The 24084-nt window shown below is 42.3% G+C and overlaps 1 protein-coding gene across 6 annotated transcripts in view; it reads right to left on the bottom strand.

Annotated features, from left to right (window-relative positions):
- Golga3 (golgin A3) overlaps window positions 1-24084 on the bottom strand; it is a 51568-nt gene that overhangs the window by 4266 nt on the left and 23218 nt on the right. For all 6 annotated transcript variants that reach the window (XM_050158963.1, XM_050158962.1, XM_050158967.1 and 3 more), the window contains exons 9-22: window positions 23303-23440; window positions 19217-19378; window positions 18490-18858; window positions 16299-16376; window positions 15084-15347; window positions 13702-13796; window positions 12148-12364; window positions 9153-9296; window positions 8033-8230; window positions 4650-4766; window positions 3522-3661; window positions 2772-2904; window positions 2496-2618; window positions 556-717 (exon numbers count right to left, since the gene is read on the bottom strand). In XM_050158963.1, the coding sequence (XP_050014920.1) occupies window positions 556-717; window positions 2496-2618; window positions 2772-2904; window positions 3522-3661; window positions 4650-4766; window positions 8033-8230; window positions 9153-9296; window positions 12148-12364; window positions 13702-13796; window positions 15084-15347; window positions 16299-16376; window positions 18490-18858; window positions 19217-19378; window positions 23303-23440 (2340 nt within the window). The remainder of the gene's footprint in view (window positions 1-555; window positions 718-2495; window positions 2619-2771; window positions 2905-3521; window positions 3662-4649; window positions 4767-8032; window positions 8231-9152; window positions 9297-12147; window positions 12365-13701; window positions 13797-15083; window positions 15348-16298; window positions 16377-18489; window positions 18859-19216; window positions 19379-23302; window positions 23441-24084) is intronic.

The following is a 24084-nucleotide window of genomic DNA, read 5'->3' as shown; positions in this document are numbered from 1 at the left end:
TAGATTTTTATAAAGAGTCTGACAGTAAATGGGTTAAGAAAAACTAACTGGTCCAGTAATCCTAATGCACATAAGTACAAACCATTTGTGCCAGCCCTCAGGAGAAATAACTAAATACTGCATTAGAGCTCTCTTGTAGGAGTTTCCTGAAATACAAGCCTATACTTTGAGCTAACCTAAGAAATTTGGCAATATTTATGTAGATTGTGCCAAGAAAAGAAAAGAGAGTCTGCCAGGTATTTGAACCCTCCAGCAGAATTGACAATAGCATGAGGTTCCCACCTGAGCCCATCCTGAAGCTACCTGTGGTCCATGATGGCGGCACAGCAAGGCTGTATGTTCATTAGTATAAAATAGTATTAAAACAAGATATGTATATTCAAGAAGAGAAATAAATATTCTATTAGAAAAAACACCAAAATAAAATGTTCTGGCTCACTTTCCAAGCAGACTTCTCTGATGTATTAGTTGATCTGTGAATGACTAGAAAACCTATCAATCTGCCCAAACAAATTTAAATAAAGTTAACCTGTAAGGAATGTAACCTAATCCTACCTTGGCTGCAGCACGGCGGAGATCCAGCTTGAGCTGTTGGTTCTGCTGCAGCAGAGTTTTCATGTTGTTCTTCAGTTCAGACACTTTTGCTTGAAGCATAAACTTATCCTTCTGGGTCTCCAACAGATCTTCCTGTACCATTTCCAACTCAGATTTGATAGTCTAAGAAAAATGATCAGATTCTTTTTTTTTTTTTTTCAAGCTAAAATGTCTTAAATACCTGACAGTGAGTGGCACATGCTAATAATCCCAGCACTGGCGAAGCTCAGGAGGCTCAACACCAACCAGATTTAGCCACATAGAAAGTGTGGGTCAAAAAACAAGCATCTTAGCCTGGTGGTGGTGATGCATGCTTTTAATCCCAGCACTCTGGATGCAGAGGCAGGCTGATCTCTTGATCTCTAAATTCAAGGTCAGCCTGGTCTATAGAGTTGAGTTCCAGGACAGCCAAGGCTACACAAAGAAACCTTGTCTCAAACCAGCACCACATGGATATTAATTTGTCAGTTTTGAGGACTTAGTTTTTGTTAGGATGAGTTATGTTTTCATCTCAGTAATTTCCTCTATAGTTAACCTAGCCACCAACAAATTCATTAGAAGCAAATTCTTGACTTTAAAAAATAATTATTCTATTCTTAATTATGTGTGTCTGTGTGGGTTATGTGCACATGAGTGCAGGTGCCTATGGAAGCCAGAGGAAAGAGTTGGATTTGCTGGAGCTAGAGTTACATTTGGTTGTGAACTGCCCCATGTGGTGCTGAAAACTGAATTGAATCCTCTGGAAAAATAAAAAAAGCTTTCAATTGCTGAGCTGTCTCTCTAGTTCCAACTCCTAACACTATTTTTAGATTGACTGATTGGTTGATTTATATGTGAGTGCTTATATGTGTTTATGCGAACATGTCAGAGCCTTCAGAGGTCAGGGTGTTGACCTTTCTGGAGTTGCAATTCTAAGACGTTGTGAGCTGCTCTGTGAGTGCTGGGAACCAAAATCCAGGTTCTCTGCAAGAGCAGTAACTGATGCTGAGCATCACTTCAATACTCCTGACACTTAACATAGAGCCTTTTCCAAGCAGCAGCATCTGCATGGCCAAAGTTAACCCCAAGGATCTTTAAATTCTAAAGTCCACTATTAGATTAAGTCAAACCATTCCTAAGAAATAGTATAAGCCAATCTAATAATTTGAGCCTTTTGGGAGTGGGCGGGGGTTCAAGACAAGGTTTCTTTATGTAGCCCTGGCTATCCTGGAACTTACTCTGTGGATCAGGGTATCCTCAAACTCAGAGAGTCCACCTCTCCCTCTCAAGTGCTGGGATTAAAGGTGTGTGCTTTCCTTCCTTTCTTTCTTTCTTTCTTTCTTTGGTGTGTGCTTTCCTTCCTTCCTTCCTTTCTTTCTTTCTTTCTTTCTTTCTTTCTTTTTTTTTTTTTTTTTTTTTACAAGTAAGTAATATTAGCAAGTTATGTTTCTGGTCCTTTCCCTCAGTAGAAAAGACTATTCATTTGAGCCTTTGTGGAGAAGTTGATCATAAACACATTGCATATGGCCATAGCATGTTTCTGGTACACTTCATGCAGTTTAACAGAGGAATAGTGCTTGGGTTTGTCTCAGTTTCTTGCCCATCTGTGTAAACTAAACCAGAAAATCACGCTGAACCTCAACCTTTTTTTTTTTTTTTTTTTTTTTTTGAGACAGAGTTTCTGTCCTGGAACTAGCTCTTGTAGATCAGGCTAGCCTCGAACTTACAGAGCTTCACCTGCCTCTGCCTCCTGAGTGCTAGGATTAAAGGCACGGGCCACCACCACTCGGCTGAACCTCAATCTAAAACAGAGACAGTGTCTTCAGATCACTGAAGTGAGGTGGGGGAGCCAGGAGGGTGATCCGATTCAATGAGAACCCCTTCTATCCAGATCCAGGACTTGGGATAGGGATAGCACCAACCTGGAATGTCTGTTGTGTACTCTCTAGTTCTTTCTTGCCATGTTGCTCTGTCAAGTCAAGCTGCTGCTTCAGGGACTGAATTTCTCGTTCTTTCTGATCCAATTCCCATTTGAGATCTTCCATCTAAAAGAAGGCAGCACATGACTAACACAATTTTAAAATAATGACTTATACTGTAAAACAGTTCTAAGGAATTTCTACCATCTTTTAGTTTTATATTTATAAAAAATATAATTTCTGTCTGAATAGACAGAGCAGCAAGGACCTAGCTGTCACCTCTTGACTCCCTGTGGGCTGCTGGTTCATCTGTTCATCCAGCTGCTTCTGTAGGAGCTGGAGCTGGGTTCTAGCTTCTGCAAGCTCAGTCTGGAATTGTGCTATTTCTTGAGAATGCTTTCCCTCTTGAATCCTGGCATTTAAACAAACAAAAAGGTTAAAAATAAAATGACAACATTCTCTTAGTTTGTCCCCAAGGCTGTCTATGGTGAAAACCCTTTACCACTGGCTGTAGATAGTGTAGAGTATTTCCAATGTTCTACCTCCATTAACCCTACAAAGAAAGTCCTTTGTACTCTGGGAGTACACAAAACTCAGACACTTCCATAACACAACAAACAGAGACCTCTGGAGCTGCTATAGAGGTGTGTTGTGTATAGCCCTAGGTTTATCCTGCCCCTTTTGACATGTGTGAGTTGATGTTAGCATTAGTGTGAAGCTACAAGGAATCTGAATATTCAGGATATCCCTGGATTAAGTGCTCAAATTGGGGTTCTTTGTATTCTAGGAAGAAGTCAAGGAAGAGCTGGGTTAAGGTTAAGCTTAGGTTTCCTGAAACAGACAGATAACTCTGTTCTTTTGACTTGTTCATAAAGTACTTGGCTCCTTAGGGAAAGACATGACTCTTTCTGTGAGATTCAAAATGAATTAAAGATGAAAGAAAACCCCAGTAGCTCTGAAGTGCTATATGGAAAATGGTCATTGAGGACACAGCCCTGGGATGTCCTTGTGCAAGCAGCAGGTACTCACTGAAGCTCATCCACTTCAGCTTGCAATGCCTGTACCATGTGTTCCTTCGCCTGCAGTTCCTTCTTCACTTCACTCAGCTCCAAAGTAGCTGCCTTAAAGTGACGGCGGTTGTGTCCAGCTTCTACCCTGGTTGCAGCCATCTAGAAGAAAGTGAGAAGTTGACATTATTCACACACAGATGTGATGGAATACCAAGCCCCTACACCAAACCAACGTGGAACTGGTCTGTTGTGTATTTTCCTCTCAAGGCCAACACAAATGTTGTGTGTGTGTGTATATGCATGTTTGAATGTGTTTAGTGTGTGTGTGTGTATGCAGATGTCCACCCAGGACTGTTGTATGTGGAAACCTAAGGCTAGTATCAGGAATCTTCCTTGATTGATCCACCTTATCCTCTGAGGCAGAATCTGTCAATCAGATCTGGCATTTACCTGACAGATCAGTAAAACTGGAATGTGGAAAGGAGCCAGTAACAAAGATAAGTCTGTATACTTTAAGGCTATATACAGCCGTATTTCTTGACTGTTTTTAGACAAGGTCTTGCCATAGAGCTTAGGCTAGCCTCAAACTTAACTACATATAGCTTAAACTGACTTTGAAGTCAAGATCCTCCTGCCTCAGTCTTTTAAATGCTGGGATTACAGGAGTGTGCACAAACAGGAAGTGTGCTTTTTAAACTTTACAGAGAGTTCTTTTTCTAGAAAAGACTAATGTGCATATATATGGGTGGCTTAAGTCTGTCTTTTCCAGTCCCTCACTGCTAAAGTCATTCAATGCTACTTTCTACAAAGAAACAATGTTCTCTGCAGTCTGTCATAAGAACCCAGTCCTTAGAACCAAACTCACCATGTGAAGGACACCCCATATGTTGTCAGAATTCCTTCAGCCAATAGCCTTTAAGATACTGGCCCACATTGGGTATGATTTCATGAAATATAGATATAACCCTCTTGGCTGTTGGATTCGGTTCCAGTTCCCAGCTGGACTGCTACCCTTTCTGTGAGTTTAACCCCAAATAAATAAACCTTGTTATACTCCATTCTGGGCTATCGTGGAATTCTTTTGTATGCCAACACCCACAGTCTATATCTCCTAGAAGGTCCTATGAATTTGAAGCTAACAACATACCTGTTCCTTCATGCTGTTTACTTTCATCTTTTCTTTCTCTAATGAGGCTTGTAACGCTTCGACAAGTTGCTTCATCTGGCGATCCTCCTCCTCTTTGCGCTGTAAAACTGCCTGCACCTATATCACATCATGAAAGGATGAATAAGAAACGATATCAATCCCAAGCACCTATACAACCCTAAATACAATTTGGGATCCTCTACCGTCAACCATCATGTGGAGCCCAGTACGATGGTGGAGCTGTTTGAAAGAAAATGGCCCCCAAAGGGAATGTCACCATTAAGACGAGAGGTGTGGCCTTGTTAGAGGAAGTGTGTCACTGTGGGGGCAGGCTTTGAGGTCTCTTTTTCTCAAGCTTCTCTCAGTGTGACAATCAGTCGACTTCCTGTTGTCTGCAAGACAACAGCTGCAAGACTCAGCTCCAGGATGTCTGCCTTTCATGATCATAAGGGACTGAACCTTTGAAACTGTAAGCAAGCTACACTCAAATGTCTTATTTATAAGAGTGGCTATGGTCATGGTGTCTCTTCACAGCAATAAAAACCTAAAACAAAAACAAAACAAACAAACAAAAAAACCTCAAACAGAAGTTGGTACCAGAGACTGGGGTATTGTGATAGGCCTGACGATGCTTTTACATGGAGTAATATGGACTTTGGAACTTTGGGTTAGGAAAGCAGTGGAATGCTTTAAGCACTGCTTAATGGACCGTACTAGTAGGAGCTTGGAAGACAGAATTGCTAAGAGTGATTTCAACTGTCAGCGGTACACTCAAGAGGTTTCAGAGAAGAATTTTAATATGTTGCTTAGAGATCGTTCTTGTGATATTTTAGTGAAGACAGTAGCTGCCTTTTGCCCTTGTCTCACGAGTCTATCTAAGGCTAAAGGGAAGAGTTTTAGATTAATATCATTGCCAGATGAAATCTCAAAACAGCCTAGTCTAGACTATGTCTTTTGGATATTTGTGGTAACTCTAATGAAGATTTATAATGAAAAGTAGCAAGCTGAGCAGGGTAAATTACAAAATGTATATTTTGAGGAGAAAACCAATAGAAAGCTGGGATGGAGCTAAATTCTTTGTTCAAGGAGATAAAGAAATGGAATAAAGGGAGTGTTGACCTCAGGGTAAGATCTCAGCCAGCTAAGTTTCCAAGTTGTGGGAGGAATTAAAGAAAAGTCAATAGAGCTATGTGTGGTGGTGTATATCTGTAATCCCAGCACTGGGAAGGCAGAGGTTGGAGGAAATGAATTTGAGGGCAGCCTGGTCTAAGGATCAAGTTGAAGGACAGCCAAGCTTAGGCAGTGAAGGAAAAGAGAAAGCTGATGAAGATGTAATTACACAAGGGGCCATGTTCCAGCCCCAGTAAGCAGCAGAACTTGGCAGCTTCAGCCATGTAGTTCTGGCATCAGAGTTAAGGGTTACAGAAGTTGCCTCTGCACCCAAGGACAGCCACTGAGGCCAGGCATGTGTCAGGGGTGTCCCTGAGTAAAGGCCTAGTAGAGAGGCCATTGTGTGAAGCTGCAGCCTGGATTGCCTAGGAGAACCTAAGATTTTAGTGATGCCAGAGTCAGGGGAAACCTGCCGAGGAGAGCTGCTAATAAGGAGTGGAACCAGCCCAAAAGAAAGAAGTGTGCTGCAGTCAACAAAGTTGAACAGAATTGGAGATGTGGAGAGCATTCTGACATTAGACATAGAGACGTAGAGTTTGGAGTTTGCCCACCTGGTGTTGGTCTTGCTTTGGTCTAGTATTTCCTCACTATGTTCCTTTCCCCATGTTTTTGAATGTTAATGTACAGCCTATACCATTATATGTTGGAAATATGTAATCTGCTTTTTGATTTTGATCTTTACAGGGGGATTACAGTTAAGAGATTGCCATGTGTCTCAGAAGAAACTTTGGACTTTGAAACATTTTTGAGACTATGATAGACTATGGGATATATTTTTTTGCATTATGATATGGCTGTAAGCAAGCCTTTGGGGGCCAGGGAGTGGACTGTGATGGTTTGAAAGAAAATGGCCCCCAAAAGGAGTGGCACTATTAGCAGGTGTGGCCTTGTTGGAGGAAGTGTGTACTGTGGGAGTAGGCTTTGAGGTCTCTTTTTTTCTCAAGCTTCCCTCAATGTGAGTCAGTCAACTTCCTGTTGTCTGCAAGATGTTGCACTCTCAGCTCCAGCATCAAGCCTGCCTGCTTCCATGCCCCCCTTCATGACCATGAGCTGAACCTCTGAAACTGTGAGCAAGCCACCCTCAATTAAATGTTTTCTTTATAAGAGTGACTACAGTCATGACACAGTCTCTTCACTGCAATAAAACCTAACAGAGGTAGCATACATAATGATGACATTAAAGGAAAGGAAACAAGGTTGGGAAGGGAGAAGCTGGGACTGGAGATATAGCTCAGTTGGTAGACTGCTTGGTTTCCAGGCATAAAGCCTTGGATTTGATTCCCAGGATTTAGGCATAAAACAAAACAAAACAGGCATGGCTGTAATCCCATGACTCAGGACAGAAAGATTAATAGTTAAAAGTCACCCGTATGGGGCTGGAGAGATGGCTCAATGGTTAAGAGCACTGCCTGTTCTTCCAAAGGTCCTGAGTTCAATTCCCAGCAACCACATGGTGGCTCACAGCCATCTGTAATGGGTCTGGTACCCTCTTCTGGCCTGCAGGCATACACACAGAATATTGTATACATAATAAATAAATTTTTTTAAAAAAGTCACCCTTAGCTACCTAGTATATTTAGGACCAGTCTCAGAAATAAATAAATAAACAAGTGCAGAAGTCTGATCTCATAGGAGTGTGTCACATGGCAGTGTTCAAGAACACAGCTGAGAACCCAAAAGAAAGATATATAGATAGATCATAAGACATGCATTTATAAGCAAGGCAGCCCAGCAAGGACAGGAGTGGTAGGAACTAGAACAAAATTTAACTTTTCCAGTAATTACATTTTTTAAGATTGTGTGTGACATGACCCTTATGTGACATTCTGAAACTTCCCCTGAAGTGTTCAGCTACCTCTAAAGCATTGTAGAACCTTAAGGAGCTAAGAACAGAATCTACAATAAGACACCAAGTTGGGGTTCAAATCCCAGTTCTAAATCATGTCAGGACTTTTGCACCGGTCCTTGTGCTCCTAGAACCAGAGGATAGTCTGATCTGCCCCACTAGGAGTCTTCTGTGTAAAAAGAACTAATGAACTTGGTACAATGACCACAGGCTCTTATGGCTGGAGGATCCAGGTGCAATGGCCAGGTTCCTCTGAGCCAAGTGTGGTAATACCCTGAAAGTGGCTATGATTCAATATGGTAAGACACTGACAGGAAATATGGTCCACATAACTCTCACGCTGCTCCTGGCAAATAGGTCTCAGCACCTGGAGATTCAGCTGCACCAGGTCAGCTTCCCTCTTGGCTAGTGCAGTCTCCAGGATACTGTTGTGTTCCCGCAAAGCTGCATTAGACTGTCCGAGGCCGGTGAGCTTCCCTCGCTCATGTTCTAACTCTAGAGCCAGTTTCTTATTTGACTCTTCAAGATGTTTAATCTTCTTTCTGAAGCCTCTGGATTCTTGAAGCTGAAAGATATTGATACATGTAAAAAACTTCATGCTCTGGGCAGATCTGGTGATCCATGCCCATGACCCCAGTACTTGGAAGGCAGAGCCAGATGGATCAGTTTAAGGCCAGCCTGGCTATAGGAGACTCTGTATCAAAAGCAACACCACCCTCACCGCCAGACATGCAAATCATATTCTGCTAGACAGAATTATGATACTCACCTGAAACAGGTGAGCAATTTTCAACAAGAGCTAACCACTAAAGCACAAACTATCCTTGACTCATTACCTGTGAAGTTACTGCTCTTTTGGATTCAAAGACCTCTAGAAAAGAGAGCCCCAAAACTACTAAAGGCCTTGCCAAGCTACTCACAAATGGGCATGAAGCTGGGCTGATCTTAGCACACCCATTTGAGGACAGGATAGAGATGGCTAAATAAAACACACATGCCTAAAAAGTATATAATAATCCTAAAGACTACTGTAGCAGCATTGTAGGCAGTGGGGTAGGCCAGGGGCTGGTGACGCCCTTAGTGACAATGACAACACTGTCTGAATAGGGCCAATAAACTGCTTCCAAGTTTTCAGTTCTTTGGCAAGTTTAATTTAGGTTTGTTATTTACAATCAAAGAATTTTAACTGGGAAAAGATCAGGATTATCTAACCTTTGGGCACTGAAATAGGACAAATCTGTTATCTACAAATCTGCTAGGATGGATTCACAGCTATCCTGGGACTCATGTGGTACACAGGTTACAGGCTAGACACACCTGCCTTAGAATATAAGTCTCAGTGGCTATTTTATAACTGTAAAGTGGTAACTATTGTCATCCTCCCTAGAATACTGACAATCTGATCCAACAACAATCACAAGGAAACCAACTGCCAAGGAGCAATGCTGAGCAGACAGCAACTCTATGCTCGGTAATACAGGTGTTACCTCATCTTCCAGCTCCAGCACCTTCTCCCGGGACTCTTCCAGCTCCTGGCTAGTCATTGTGATCACCTCCTGTAACTCCTTCTCCAACAGTATTTTGCTTTGGCCAACATTCTGCAGTTCCACCTCCAGAGCTCGAATCTTCTCCTGAGATCCAAAATGGGAGTCATATTTAGCCAATGGCCCTTTCCTCCTGCAACTTTCATGGACACATAATTGACTACATTCTAGATTTTGTAGTTGTTGTTTTTAAATTTTTACTAACTTTTTAATTTATTTTTTTGTGTGTGTGCACAAGTGCACAGATGCCCTTGTGTGTATGTATAGCTCAGAGGACAACTTGTGGCAGTCAGGTCTTTCCTTCTTCCAAGTAATGGAGGTTCAAACTCAAGTTATCAGTCATGGTGAAAAGGCCTTATCTACTAAGCCATTTAACCAGCCCTGTTGTTTTGTTTTATTGAGACAGAACCTTCCCTACTAAAGATCCCAGACTGGCTTTGAACTAGTGAACCTTTCTCCTCGGCCTCAAAATTCAGGAAGTTCTATTCTTTTGTTTATTTGACGTAAGGTCTTGTGTAGCCCGTGCTGGCCTAGAACTTGCCAAAGCCAAGATTAACCTTGAAATCCTGATCGCCCTGCATCAGCTCCCTGTGTATTGGGATTATGCCATCATTCCTGGCTGGAGGCTCTTATTTATTTATTTAGAAAAAGGAAACAAACTATCTTTTTTCATTTTACAAACCAATCCCAGTTTCCACTCCTTTCCCTCCTCCCATTATTTCTCCCCTACCACTCCCCACCCCCCAGCCACTCCTCAGAGAGTGTAAGGGACTTTGCTTTGGGGAAGGTCAAAGGCCACTATATCCAGGACCAGCAAAGCATCAAAAGAGAATGGTTTCCAAAAAGCCAGTACAAGCAGTAGGGATAAATCCTGGTGCCACTGCCAGTGGCCCTGCAGTCTGCCCCAGCCACACAGCTGTCACCCACATTCAGGACTAATTTGGTCCTATGCTGGTTCCTTCCCTGTCCAGCTGAAGTTGGTGAGCTCCCCATTAGCTCAGGTAAACTGTTTCAGTGGGTGAACCCATCATGGTCTTGACCTCTTTGCTCATATTCTCACTCCTTCCACTCTTCAATTGGACTTTGAGAGCTCAGTCCACTGCTCCGATGCGGGTCTCTGCCTCTGTTTCAATCAGTTGCTAGATGAAGCGTCTATGGTGATATTTAAGATATTCATCAGTCTGACTATAGGGCAAGGCCAGATCGGGCACCCTCTTCTCTATTCTGGCTGGAGGTTCTATTGTTGACTCTTGTGTTATGACTGAGAGTAAAAAGGTATACAGTAAGACAAAGTCATTTCCTTACTCCAGCCCACCATAAACAAGACCATAGTTAAAGCTTCTGGGAATATGCTATTTCTCAGTTACAGATTCTAGACTCCAGAGCACTCCACACTTTGCTGCCTTTACTAGGTGACCCAAAAGGGTTAAAATGACAAACAGAAAGGAACATGGTGATTGATTAGACCACTCAATATTTCGTGAAGTAACTTATTCAACTGTACAAGCAAATATCCATATTATGATATAATCTTTTAATTATAAATCTATATTCTAAGAACTTGGGAGGCTGAGGCTAGAAGATCAAAATTCTAAGACCCTGTTCTCAAAAAGAAAAACACAAGTTTGGCATTGTAGTATACACTTCTAATCCAAGCATTTGAGAGGTGGAGGTATGAGGAATAGGAATCCTTATCTATATAGTGAGTTCAAGGCCAGCCTCGACTACTCTGAACCACCAAGAAAACAAAAACATACAGAAACAGGGAACTGAAGAGATGATGCAGCAGTTAAGAGTACTTTTCACTCTTTCAGAAGATCACGATTTGATTCCTAGCACACATGTACGGTGGTATACAACAGCCTGTAACTCTAGCTCAAGAAATCTGACACCCTCTCCCATGGCATCTGTACACACGCGTACACACAGTAAAATAAAACTATTAAAAACAAGAAAAAAGGAAAATCCTAAAGAATAGAATTTTCCTAATGCAGTGACATTTGAATGATCCTGAACACTCACACTCTACTGCTCCTCATCAGAGCCATGTGGTTTACTGACCTGTTGCCCTCATTCTGCTGTCACCTCAGCCACGGCAACAAAATATAACCTGTCTACCAGAGGTTCCCAGACTTTACTACCCTAATGTACACTTACGTACATGAAAGGACAGGAAAGTGACAAGGCTCACTTTCCACATTCACTATGGGCAAGGCCAAACACTCTTTCCACTCACCTCCCAGCTCAAGTGCTCCCCCCCCATGCCTCCTGTAATTTTTTTTTTAACTCTATCAGAGTCTACCTCTTGTACCTTCCTTTCTCACTGCATGTAACACCATACTGTCTCTGTCTGTACCTCTCTCCCAATGGGACCTAGGGTTATACAGAGAAGATTATAGAACAGAAGAAGTAAGTTTTCCCTCTGCTCCTCAGCCAGGAGCCCAATTTCTACAGGTTCAAGGGCATATGAGATCCTGTGTCACTAAAAGTCCAGTGGCAGAGCAAGTCATTTGTTAAAGAAATGCTGTCTGTACCAGATGTGCTGCTGCTGCTTATACTCCCGAAACTTAGTGAGCTGGGGAAGAAGGACTACAAAATTTAAGGCCAGATATTAAGATAACTTGAATTGTCTCCAAATGAAAACTAAAAATTGAAAAGGAGAGGAGGGCTGGCCTCAGTGTTCTCAAGTGACATAAAAATTTTAGAGCTAGAAAATGTTGATAGAATGCACTTTTGCTATTTTCAAAAGAATCATAAGGACTCTTATGCCAGATGGAGAGGTGCATGATTTTAATGCCAACAAGGCCAGCCTGGTACAAATAGTGTTCCAGGACAGCCAGGGCTAGCACACAGAGAAACCTATTTCAGAAAAAAAGAAAATGAACAAAGCCAAAAAAGAGTCATAAGGACTTTGACAGGGAGAAATGTGTTTACCTACTTGTAGGACAGGGTCACTGCTACCACCAGTGCTCTGAGCTCTGAGCTGGCTAAGCTCTGCATCTGTGGCCTCCTTGGTAGCCAGGGCCTCCTGCAGGCGACGGCTAAGAATGCTCACGGCATTCTCATAAGCTTTGTGCTTAGTCTTCATCTCCTTCTGAGCACTGGTCAGATCTGAGCCCAGCCGCTTCATCTTCTGCTTCTGTTCTGTGATGGCCCTGAGACATGAGTGAGAATGCTGAGTTACCCTCCTATACAACCAACAAGCTCCCTGGCCTGAAATACCAAGGGCACATGTTATAGTTCACCCTCCAGGGCTAAATGGTGGATTTTTTATTTTATTTTATTATTGTGTGTGTGTGTGTGTGTGTGTGTGTGTGTGAGAGAGAGAGAGAGAGAGAGAGAGAGAGAGAGAGAGAGAGAGAGAGAGAGAGACGGGTTTCTCTGTGTAGCCCTGGTTGTCCTGGAACTTGTCTCAGATCTCCTGAGTAAATTGGGAGCAAGGGGACCTTGAGGGAGGGTTGAAGCAGAAGAGGCAGGGAGGGGAGCAGAGAAAAATGTAGAGCTCAATAAAAATCAATAAAAAAAAAAAAAAAAGAATAATAGGGATAGAAGAATCCCAGCTATGCAGAAGGTATGTCAGTTTAAAACACGGACTGGAATATTGATCATGGGACTGTAGAATGAAATTGCTATTAAATGATTAAGGGCTCATAGAGGGCCATACTAATTAAAAAGAGAGAGAGAGAGATTGTCTCAAAACAAAACAAAACAACCCAGCTGTCTGTCGATAGATAGATAGATAGATAGATAGATAGATAGATAGATAGGTAGGTAGGTAGTAGGTAGGTAGATGGCCCAAAAGGGTGTTTACATGTGTGTGTATACATGTGTATATTACTAGTTGCTGATAAGGGTCATATGTTTAGGTTTATATGTGTGAGCACAAAAGGGTAAAATGGATGAATAATCAAAGTGTCAACCTAATGAGGGAGCAGGAATGTGAGGATATTGACACCAGTGTATGAAATAAAAAGTCAAATTAAATAAAAGGAGGAGATTTTAGGGCTAGGGATGTAGCTCAGTGGTAGAACACCTGCTCAGTGATGCTCAACATCCTGGGTTTCAGCCCCAGCTTGAGAGAGGAGCGTGCTTCTGTATGCTTGAGCAAACCAATTTATAAACTTATGTAGTAAAAAAGTAACTGCCAGGGCTGGAGAGATGGCTCAGAGGTTAAGAGCATTGCCCGCTCTTCCAAAGGTCCTGAGTTCAATTCCCAGCAACCACACAGTGGCTCACAACCATCTGTAATGGGGTCTGGTGCCCTCTTCTGGCCATCAGGCATACACACAGACAGAATATTGTATACATAATAAATATTTAACTGCCAAATCATGATGGTACTTTAGAACTCATGCTCCAGGCTTCCTTTTCATAAGCCTAAGTCCAAAAGGAGTATGTTAGGAACATAGCAACATCAAGGACTGTACAAGCTGTTCCTGCTCTCAGAAGAGCTGGTGCCCTTCACAGGGAAGTGTATGCTGCTTAGACTTACTTCTTGGCTTCTTGCTGCAGCTCTTGTATTTGTTTCTTTAGTGTCTCATTGGCCTCAGTAAGGGCTACCATCTGCTCTTTGTCAAACTGCAAAGACTTTAAAAAGAACAAAGAATGGCCAGTAAGTAAAAAGCCACCTACTTCAGGTATTTGTCACTGATGAGCAATACTTCATAGAGGTCAACAGCATTTCTGAGGGTTGGAGAGATAGTTCAGCAATTCAGAGAACTCGATTCTCTCCTAGAGGACCCATGTTCAATTCCCAGAACCCACATAGCAGTTTATAATCATCTGTAACTCCAGTTCCAAGTGATTCAATGCCCTTTTCTGGCTTCCATGGGTGGCATGCACATGGTACAGAGATATACATGCAGCCAAAATATCCATATACATAAAAAACATTTTTGGCCACTCTGTCCAGACTATTAAATGCCTTTTTGGGTTTTTTTTTTTTAATATTTTTATTTATTTATTTAGTATGTATACAATATTCTGTCCGTGTGTATGCCTGCAGGCCAGAAGAGGGCATCAAACCCCATTACAGATGGCTGTGAGCCACCACGTGGTTGCTGGGAATTGAACTCAGGACCCTTGGAAGGGCAGGCAATGCTCTTAACCTCTGAGCCATCTCTCCAGCCCCTTAAATGCCTTTTTGAAGTTTATGTCCTGGCAGGAAAGATAAGCTCAGGTTAGCCCAGGACTTACTTGATGCCTCATGAAAGGAACAAGCAAGGTGCTTCTGGGTGAACACTGGACACACCATCCTTACATAAACATACTGGTCACTTGTCTACCTCAACCTTGCCCAGACCTCTTAGGGACTTTCAGCATGTCATGTGTAAAATGGAGCTTTTTTGGTTCTAGCATCCTGCATATCAGCTCTCTAAACTTCTCACCACAGGATATGATCCTTAGGAGAGACATCTCTACTCATAAGTCATCCCTTAAGCCTACCTTGTCTGATCGCCAAGCCAGTCACTGCACTCATTAAAACAGCAAGACTCAGGAAGTACGGCTGTCCAAAGGGCATGGATAGCTACATGATCCTTTCAGTGACTGTCCTGGCTAAACTCAGGCTATCTGCAGAGCACTCTCTCCTTTTTGTCTGGTGCCAATTTTATAAACATTGAGGCTCAACCAGTAGTAGCTCCAAAGACCCCGTCACAGAGTAGCATGTCCAGGTGCTTACTCTTCTTTGTTTCTTTCATATGCCATCACAACCTGGACTTATCTGAATATTAGTTTCAGGAAGGCCTAGTCTCTAGATTGTTTTAAAAGCCTTCCTTGGCCAGTGTTCCTTATTCTACCTTATATACAGTAAGCCCTCAGCACACTTGGCTGAACCTATCTCTTGCATTGCACAACCTCTGTATTGCATCCTACCTGCAGGTGAGTCTCCATTTCATCTCGTTCTTTCTGCACTGACTGAAGATGCCCCTCGAGATCTGCCATCTTCTGATGAACCAGGGACATCTCCTTTTGCAGTCGTGAGTGTTCTACTTCCACAATCTTCTTCTCTCCATGCACCTTCATTAGCTCCTGCCTCAGTTCCTTCATCTCTGAGTCCAGCCGTTTTTTTGTGGTTCTCAGCTCGCTAATGAGCTGGTCTTTGGAAGCAGCATCTCGCCGGTAGGCCTCTACCATTACCTTCAGGAAAAGACAAAAGTAATAAGCCAGTGCCAGTCAACATCTTGCCCAGGAAATAAGGCTGGCTTACATAAAAATGTTTACAACAATTCAAGGCATAACCCACCGTACCCACGTTCTCAGAGAATTAGAGGCAAGAGCTCTAATCACTAAACTATATCTCTAGCCCTAGGGCACAACTTTTTATACATAAAACAATACAGTTTATGAAATCTAACACTACTCCTTGAGAAATACCAATGATGATGGCATGTCTGGATTTCTGTCTCATGATGTGACTACAAACTATGCCCCCCAAATCTGGACATTGTGTGAAACATCCCATTATCCTCCTGGTATCCTTATATGTTTTGGGTAATCTCACAAGGGCTAATCTCCCTTTAGTTGGGATGCTTGAATTCTGAAAGTTAGTCCTTCACGTATCTCTGTAATAAGCTGAAACATAATTTATAAACAAGCTCTGGCGGATCTTCTCTTAGAACAAAACATTCAACTGATGCTGGCAATGAAGCAAGGAATCAGCCATTCCTCCATCAGGAGACAAGGGCTTCACAATACAAGACTTCATGTCATAGACCTGTTGAGTACAAACTGAATTTGTTTTTAATGTTAGATTGTGGTGTAAGCTTTTCATATACTTTATACACCAAACACAACCAACACACACTGACCAAAAAAAATGTATAACACACAGATCTTGGAAGTAATAATGACAGGGTATTCTGACAGGTACCACAATGGTAGTTATTACATTCAGTCTTTGGGGATCATAGACCCTACCTCCGGGGAGAAATGGCATGCTGCCTCACTGACTGCAATGGAGGACAAGTTAGAACAAGAACAATGCCTTTAAAAAGTATAAGGCCTAGATGCTTTCCTCTTTCTGATTTTGTTATACTGAAGCAAACAGACTACTCAGAATATGCCCAAAACTTGTTTCTCATGTCTTACCTTTTGCTGAAGAAACTGCTCCTTTACTTTCTGCATCTGTTTTCTCAATGAGGCTGTCTCTTGCTGCAAGTGCTCCACCTACAGGACAGGTTTGCAAAAGGGTGGGTGGCCTGACAGTTCTAGGTCTGTGCCCTGTGGCATTTCTTAAGAGTCAGCACTAGCTAGAGCACGGAAGGTGGCTTTCAGTCAGACACATACATTCTGATAGCCCATGGGCTCCTCAGGCAGGACACACAACCAGCATCCTCCCTCCTTGCCACTTAAGAGAACAAAGACAAGATGAAGGGCATAGAAGGGAAAGAAAGGATGAGGCAGGGGATGCTCTAGAGTAGATTTAAGTCCTTCCCGGAATAGCCAGAGAGGAAATACTTTTAAATTTTGTGGGCCACATGTTTTTGCAGCAGCTTCTCAGCTCTGTTCTTGCAGCAGGAAAGCAGCCAGACACTACATAAAGGAATAGTGGGGTTCTAGTCCAATGAATCTCAATTTACAGCAACCCATGTCCCTGTGACTTAACGCATACCAGAGACCAGCCCACCCCTACTACCTAGAAGCTTGTAGAACCTGCCATCTCAGGCCCCAGACTGAGACAGATCTGCACATAAAGTGCCCCAGGGACTCAGGAATGCATGATATATTTGAAGGGTTACTGGTATAGCAAAACTTGCTGCTGCCTTGTTATTTTGTGTGAGAGAAAGAGAGAGATTCTGGGGACTGAACCCTGGTGCATATGAGGCAAGTATTTTACCACTAAGTTACACCTCAAGCCCAATAAAAAATGCTTTTGAACAAGTCAGACACCCTACCAGGGCTCTTTCGGCACTCTGTATGGTACATCTCCATGATATATGATAGAGATACCCAGACACATAACATTATTCATTCAATTATTATTACATTCTCACATTCTAAAGTGTCAGTGAAGTCATGCTCACCCAACAGCAGTTAAGAACATTGCATATAATCACAATCTTAGATGGTGGAAAATGAGGTCAGTAAACCCCAGAACCTTGTCTGGACAGTTTTTTCTCAGACACCCTTGTGGATATGTGCTGATTCTAACCAGCCAGGTGAGACAGCCAGCACCTGGGCAGGGCAGAAGTTGAAAGACAGCAGTTTCCCTATAAGGATGTTGACACACCCCTACCCCTCAAGTCAGGAAATAGACTTCAGAACTCCAGGAGTAGGAGAATCTCACTCCACTATGCTGTTACATCTTTAATGAAATCATAACCCAACACAGTAAAATCTCAACGTGATAAATACTTTCCAGTGTCATCTGAGGTCCCTCTTACCACACTAATTGAGAACTCTGACAATTCCCCCTAAATTAATGTCTCCAAGAGAAACAGACCATAATCCCTAATCCTTTGTCTTTACAGAGCAGGATATTCAGGCATAATAATTCCAACACTAGTTCCATTTTCTGAACATTTACTGTTGCGGGAGCTCCTTCCGCTCCTTCAGCCAATAGCCGCTGAGATACCAGCCCATTGGGGTATGGTCTCTCTACCTTTAAAAAAGCAGCCACTTCCCTCTCCTCTCTCTCTTGATTCCTGCTCCGCTTCCGGTGACTAGGTTCCTTTCCTGCTTGTGCAGAGGGCTGTTGTCTGGGACGGTGATCTGTAAGTTTTCCCCTTTAAATAAACAACCATTCTATTAATCATAATTCCAAACTGGTGTGGGATTGTTTGTGACTTACGCCTTCACTTTACTATGTTTTAATAGATTTGTCAATTTCAGTGTCATAGTGTTAGCACACTGCTGTTCCCCATATATGGCCAGCTCAGTGGACTGTGCTTTTACACACCAGGACACTGGTGTTAACAGGAGGAACCTGCTATGAACTATCTGTCCTACCTTGAACATTGTATCACATCATGACTGGCTTGCCACATGCAGGAAGAAAAAACCAAACCATGTATACTGCAGCTTCTCCTCCAGCTGAAAGTCATAACATAAAGCAGCAAAACCTGTGCTTTCTTGGCAGATACATTTACAAGTCCCACACAACACTTGTTTTCTCAGTATCTGTTTCCTCCACACCCAGAGGCCAATGGAGTTAAAGGTTAGAACAAGAACTACTGGTTTCCTGTTTAAGAACACTCTTCCACTGGTCACATTTGTAACAAGACATCCCAGAAAAGAATGAATCTATGGTCTTTCCAGAAAACAACTAAGACAGTATTACCTGGCTGGACTTGACAGCCAATTCTTGTCTCAGCTGTTCCAATAGTCCTGATGTCTCTTCAGTATCTTCTTCCAATTGCTGTACTCCTCTGTCAAGTTCCTCCTTGTCATTCCTGGCCGAGTGTAGAGCCACTTCCAAAACAATCTTCTCATTCTGCAAGAAGTGAATTGTGTCCTCCCTAGAGTCAGCCTCTCTCTGCAGCTCCTCTAGCCTTGCTTGTAGCTCGTCATAACGTGTTTGCAGGTCATCAAGAGATTGCCCCTTGGACTGTAGAGCCTCCTGCGTGGAGGTGAGCTGCTTTATCACATCTAGATGCTCCTGCTGAAGTGCGGCAAGCTGCTGGTCTCGCTGGAACAATGTCAATTTCACCTGAAAACAAATGATAAACTTAACATGCTGCCTGCCTTCCACCCTGGTACAAGAATTTATATATTTTTGATGTTCAGGATTTAAATACATTTGATGAATTCATTAAAGGGTCTTTTTTATGTAAAATTTTTGGATAGAAGAACATAAATAGAAGCAAACCTAGTAGAGTTGGCAACAGAACAGTCTGATAGTGATCCTTCAAATATATTCAACAAACATCCTAAACTACTAATACAACCTCATGCTGGAGATCACACACAGGCCACACATGAATGGCACTGGAACATGCATACCATGCAAAGCCCATATCCAAATAAATCTCTGTGAGCCTGGGGTTCAGGAAGCAGTAGTTACTTGCCTGTTCCAATTGTTGCTCTAGGGATGCTGCTGCATCGGCCACTTTCTGTAACTGCTCCCGTTCACCTTCAAATTCTTCCAGCCTCCTTTGGAGGTCCTCCTCCACCATTGTCTTCGCCTCCTGAATCTGTAAAAATGCTGCTTCCTGATCCAACATGTCAGCCTGAATAAGAAAACAGTGTTTCTTTTAAAGATTTATTTTGTGTGTATGAGTGTTTTTTTAAAGATTTATTTATTATTATGCACAGTCTTCTGCCTGCATGTATGCCTGCATGCCAGAAGAGGGCATGGACCTCATTATAGAAGGCTGTGAGCCACCATGCTTTTGCCAGGAATTGAACTCAGGACTGCTGGAAGAGCAGCCACTGCTCTTAACCTGTGTTATCTCTTCAGCCCATATGAATGTTTTGACTGCATGTATATATGGTCACCACCTGCATGCTTAGTGCCTATGAGGCCAGAAGAAGGCACTGGATCTCCTGGAACTGGAGTTAAAATGGTTGTGAGACAAAGGGTGCTGAAAATTCAACCTAAGTCCTTTGAAAGAACAGCAAGTGCTTTTAACCACTGAGCCCTCTCTCTAGTCCTAGAAACAGCAAACAGTCCTAGTCCTTTGTTTGTTTGTTTTTTTTTAGATAAGGTTTCACTGTAGCTTTGGAGCCTGTCCTGTAAATTTATTTGAAATTTATAGACCAGGCTGGCCTTGAACTCAGAGATCTACCTGCCTCAGCCTCCAGAGTGCTGGAATTAAAGGTGTGCACAATTACTACTCAGCTAAATATGGCATTTCTTAATAATTTGACTATAAATGGTAAAACCTGACATTGTGTTACCTTATTTTTTTTAAAAAAATAAGATAGAGGCTTTCTAATTACATCTTATATATGGGAAAAAGAAGCAATACACATCTTTGTGAAGTCAAAGGACAACTGTGGGAGTCAGTTCTTTCCTTCACCATGTTGGTCACAGGAACCAAACTCGTCATCAGTCTTGGTGACAAGCGCTTTACTACTAAGCCATTTCACTGTTCCTTCCACTTTGCCTCTGAGTTGTAGGCCTCACTGAACTACAACTTCCTACATGGACCAAGCTGGCCTCAAACTCAGAGAGATCTTTGTACTTTTGTCTCCTAAGTGCTGGAAGCTGGGCAATACCTTTAATCCCAGCCCTTGGGAAGCAGAGACAGGCAGATCTCTGAGGTTGAGGTCCGCCTGGTCTACAGAGTGAGTTCTAGGACAGGCAAGGCTGCATAGAGAAACCCTGTCTCAAAAATACAAACAAAAAAGATGAGTGCTGGGATTAAAGGTATGTGCCAACACACTGAACTCTTTTTTTTTTTTTACTTTAAAATGCAGGTCTATAAGCAGACCATGTTGGTCAAATACTTTCTGAGTGCTGAAATAGCAGTGGGTATACATTATCACACCCAGCTTTGGTACATTCCTTACAGGAAATAATTTATACATCAAAAGTGTCATTGGTTCTTTACAGAGCCTTTACTCATTATGGCTCTCAACATGGTTCTCTCCCATTATCTGAGCCAAATGGCTGTGTGCTCCATATGGAGGGGGTGGGGAACAAAAACAGGTAGAACGTTGAAAGGATGAGAAATCAGATGAGCCATCAGTAAGCTGAATTCTGTGTTAACTATCTATGAAAGGTCAGGCTCAAAACTGACCCAGAAACATAATTCACAACCATTACTGACTACATTTTTTTTAAATATAAAAATTCTTTTTTACATTTAGTGTGTACGCAAAGTGCACTTCAGAGTGCAGGCACACATATGATGGTGACATCATGGAGGTCAGAAGATAAGTTGCAGGAGTCAGTTTTTCTTCTACCATGTAGGTTGCAGGCATCTAACTTAAGTCAATAGGCTTGGCAGCAAGCAACTTTACCATCCTGTCAGTCACTGACTAGATGCTTTATGGTTTCTTCTTTTTTGCTTCTTATAACAAGAATATCAAGCAAGTATTACTATCGATTTTATACAAAAGGAAACTAGGGCAAGAGATGTGGCTTGTGGTAGAAAGCGTATCACTAGCACATATAAGAGCTTATGCTCTGCTGGGCAGTGGTGGCACACGCCTTTAATTCCAGCACTCGGGAGTCAGAGGCAGGTGGATCTCTGGTGAGTTCGAGGCTGGCCTGATCTACAGAGTGAGTTCCAGGACAGTCAGAGCCGTTACACAGAGAAATGCTGTCTAGAAAAACAAAAATACAAACAAACAAAAGAGCTTGTGCTCCATCTCTAACAAGAAAAAAAGGGGGGGGCTAGGAATATAATGCAGTTAGCAGAATGATTGCCTAGCACTCACAAAGCTCTGGGTTTGATCCTCATATCACATAAAAAGGATATTGTGGGACATGTATATACTTACAATCCCTAGGACACGGAGGCAGGAGGTTAAGAGTTCAAGGTTATTTTAGTTATAGAGAGTTTGTAGCCAGCCTGGCTACAAAGACCTGTCTTAAAAGGCAAAAAAAGGACTCAGATAGTTTTAGGTTAAGAAATCATCGAGGACAGTGGTTCTCAACCTATGGGTCAAGACCCCATTGAGGGGGTCATATATCAGATATCCTGCATATCAGATATTTATTTACATTACAATTCATAGCAGTTGTGAAATTACAGTCATGAAGTAGCAGTGAAATAACTTTTTTAAGATTTATTTATTTATTTATTTATTTATTATGTGTACAATGTTTTGCTTGCATGTGTCCCTGCAGGTCATAAGTTGGCACCAGATCTTATTACAGGTGGTTGTGAGCCACCATGTGGTTGCTGGGAATTGAACTCAGGACCTCTGGAAGAGCAATCAGTGCTTTTAACTGCTAAGCCATCTCTCTAGCCCAACAATGAAATAATTTTATGGTCAGGGTCACCATAACATGAGGAATTTATTAAAGTGTTGCAGTAAGAACCACTGTTAGGGTGTTACATAGATGGGATTTGGATCCAAGCAAAATATACTATATTTCCCATCATCATCTAGAGATGATCTTTAGAGACACGGACAATAGTGAAAATGCCTTTGGGAGAACAGTGGGCACTGCAGGACTGAAGGCAGTTTGAGCACTTACAAACAAAAAACACTATCATCACTGGGAAATACTATTTAACATACAAATATACTTAATCTCCTTTCCCCCATTCACTCTATGGCTAACTCTGTCCCAAGATAGCAACAATACACTGTGCACTGGTAGGAACTCAGGTCCAAGGTTTTAGAGAAGAACTACAAGGTCCCAAGGACACTCAGGCCAGAGAAGATGTGCAATTCCAAAATGATGAACAGCTATTACTGAACATTGCTCAAAGGGATTTTGTGTGTGCGTGATGTTTGTGTGGTGCATGCACATAAGTGAGTGGGAACACACTCACGCACACACACACACACACACACACACACACACAGGCCCAAGGAAGATACTGGGTGTCTGTCTCTGTTTCCATCATACCACCTCGAAGCAATGTCTCTCACTGAAGTGAAACTTGCCATTTTGTGTAGATTAGCTAGCCAGCAAGCTCACAGGTTCCTGGTCTCAACCTCCCACAAATGCTGGACTTACAGGCACATACAGCCAGTCTGACTTTTTCTTTTTTCTTTTCTTTTCTTTTTTTTAAATATTTATTTATTTATTTATTTATTTATTTATTTATTTATTTATTATGTATACAATATTCTGTCTATGTGTATGTCTGCAGGCCAGAAGAGGGCACCAGACCTCATTACAGATGGTTGTGAGCCACCATGTGGTTGCCGGGAATTGAACTCAGGACCTTTGGAAGAGCAGGCAATGCTCTTAACCACTGAGCCATCTCTCCAGCCCCCACCAGTCTGACTTTTATGTAACTCATGTCCTCATACTTGCACAACAAGTGCTCTCACCTACTCTGCCATCTCTGTAGCCCCAGAAGAATTTTTTGAAATATTACATAATATAGAAAAGTATACATAGTCACAAGATACATTTATGTTCACTTATAGGTAATTTGATTATATCTGTGCATGTTTTACACTTGCTAGCAAGAGCCAAAGTTAGATAAAAATGATCACTCTACCATCACCACAGCCCTCACCTCAATGCTCTGGAGCTGAACAGCTATGCGTTCTTTTTCCTTGATGGATCTATGCTGAGTTTCTGTCAGCTGATGAGACAGGGACACATTCTCAAGCTTCAGGTGCTCCAAAAGGCCTGCTTGGGTCATCTGTCCAACCTTCAAAGAAAAACCCAGGAGGTAAAAAGGAACTTAAAATTAGCTATTAAGTATAGGCCATCCTCTCATTTGTCACTAAGATGTGCTCTCTTTGTTAACAATGGCTACTGGCTGACCTCCTAAATGTCCCCCAATGCAGGGAAAGCTGCCCTTTTGTCTTCTACCCGAAGACTCAATTCCACAAATCCTCTGCCAGCCTACATTGAACTGGAGCCATGGGGGTCCTGTTTTGGGGAAGGAGGTGCACCAAGAAATCAGGCCTTCACACCTGAGATCATGCAGTTTGGACATGACCTACACTGGAGTTCCCACTTAAGGTACACCTATAAACTAATAACCAAATCCCACTGGATCACCACCAAGTCCAGAGACAATCAAGGCCTAATTTGGCTCACAGTGTCTTTGAGAGAGGGAACTCAGCACCCTAAACCTTCCCCCAAGGGGTGAGCAGGAGCAGCAGAGAGATGCAAAATATGAAAATACTTAAGTGCAAAAGGTCTGTGGCAAGATCTCCCCCACCTCATGTACAACCCTGGCAGACCTCCTAAACTGACAAGTTCAAGATGGGACAGAATGATGGGCCTCAGAGCTGGAGAAGCTGCACAGAGCAAGGGAGGAAATACAGCAGTTGCTGGGGCTGTGTT

Source organism: Alexandromys fortis, unplaced genomic scaffold (assembly GCF_014885135.2).
Source record: "Alexandromys fortis isolate MF-2015 unplaced genomic scaffold, M_Fortis_MF-2015_v1.1 scaffold_90, whole genome shotgun sequence".
Lineage (NCBI taxonomy): Eukaryota > Metazoa > Chordata > Mammalia > Rodentia > Cricetidae > Alexandromys > Alexandromys fortis.
This window is presented reverse-complemented; position numbering and strand designations above follow the sequence as displayed.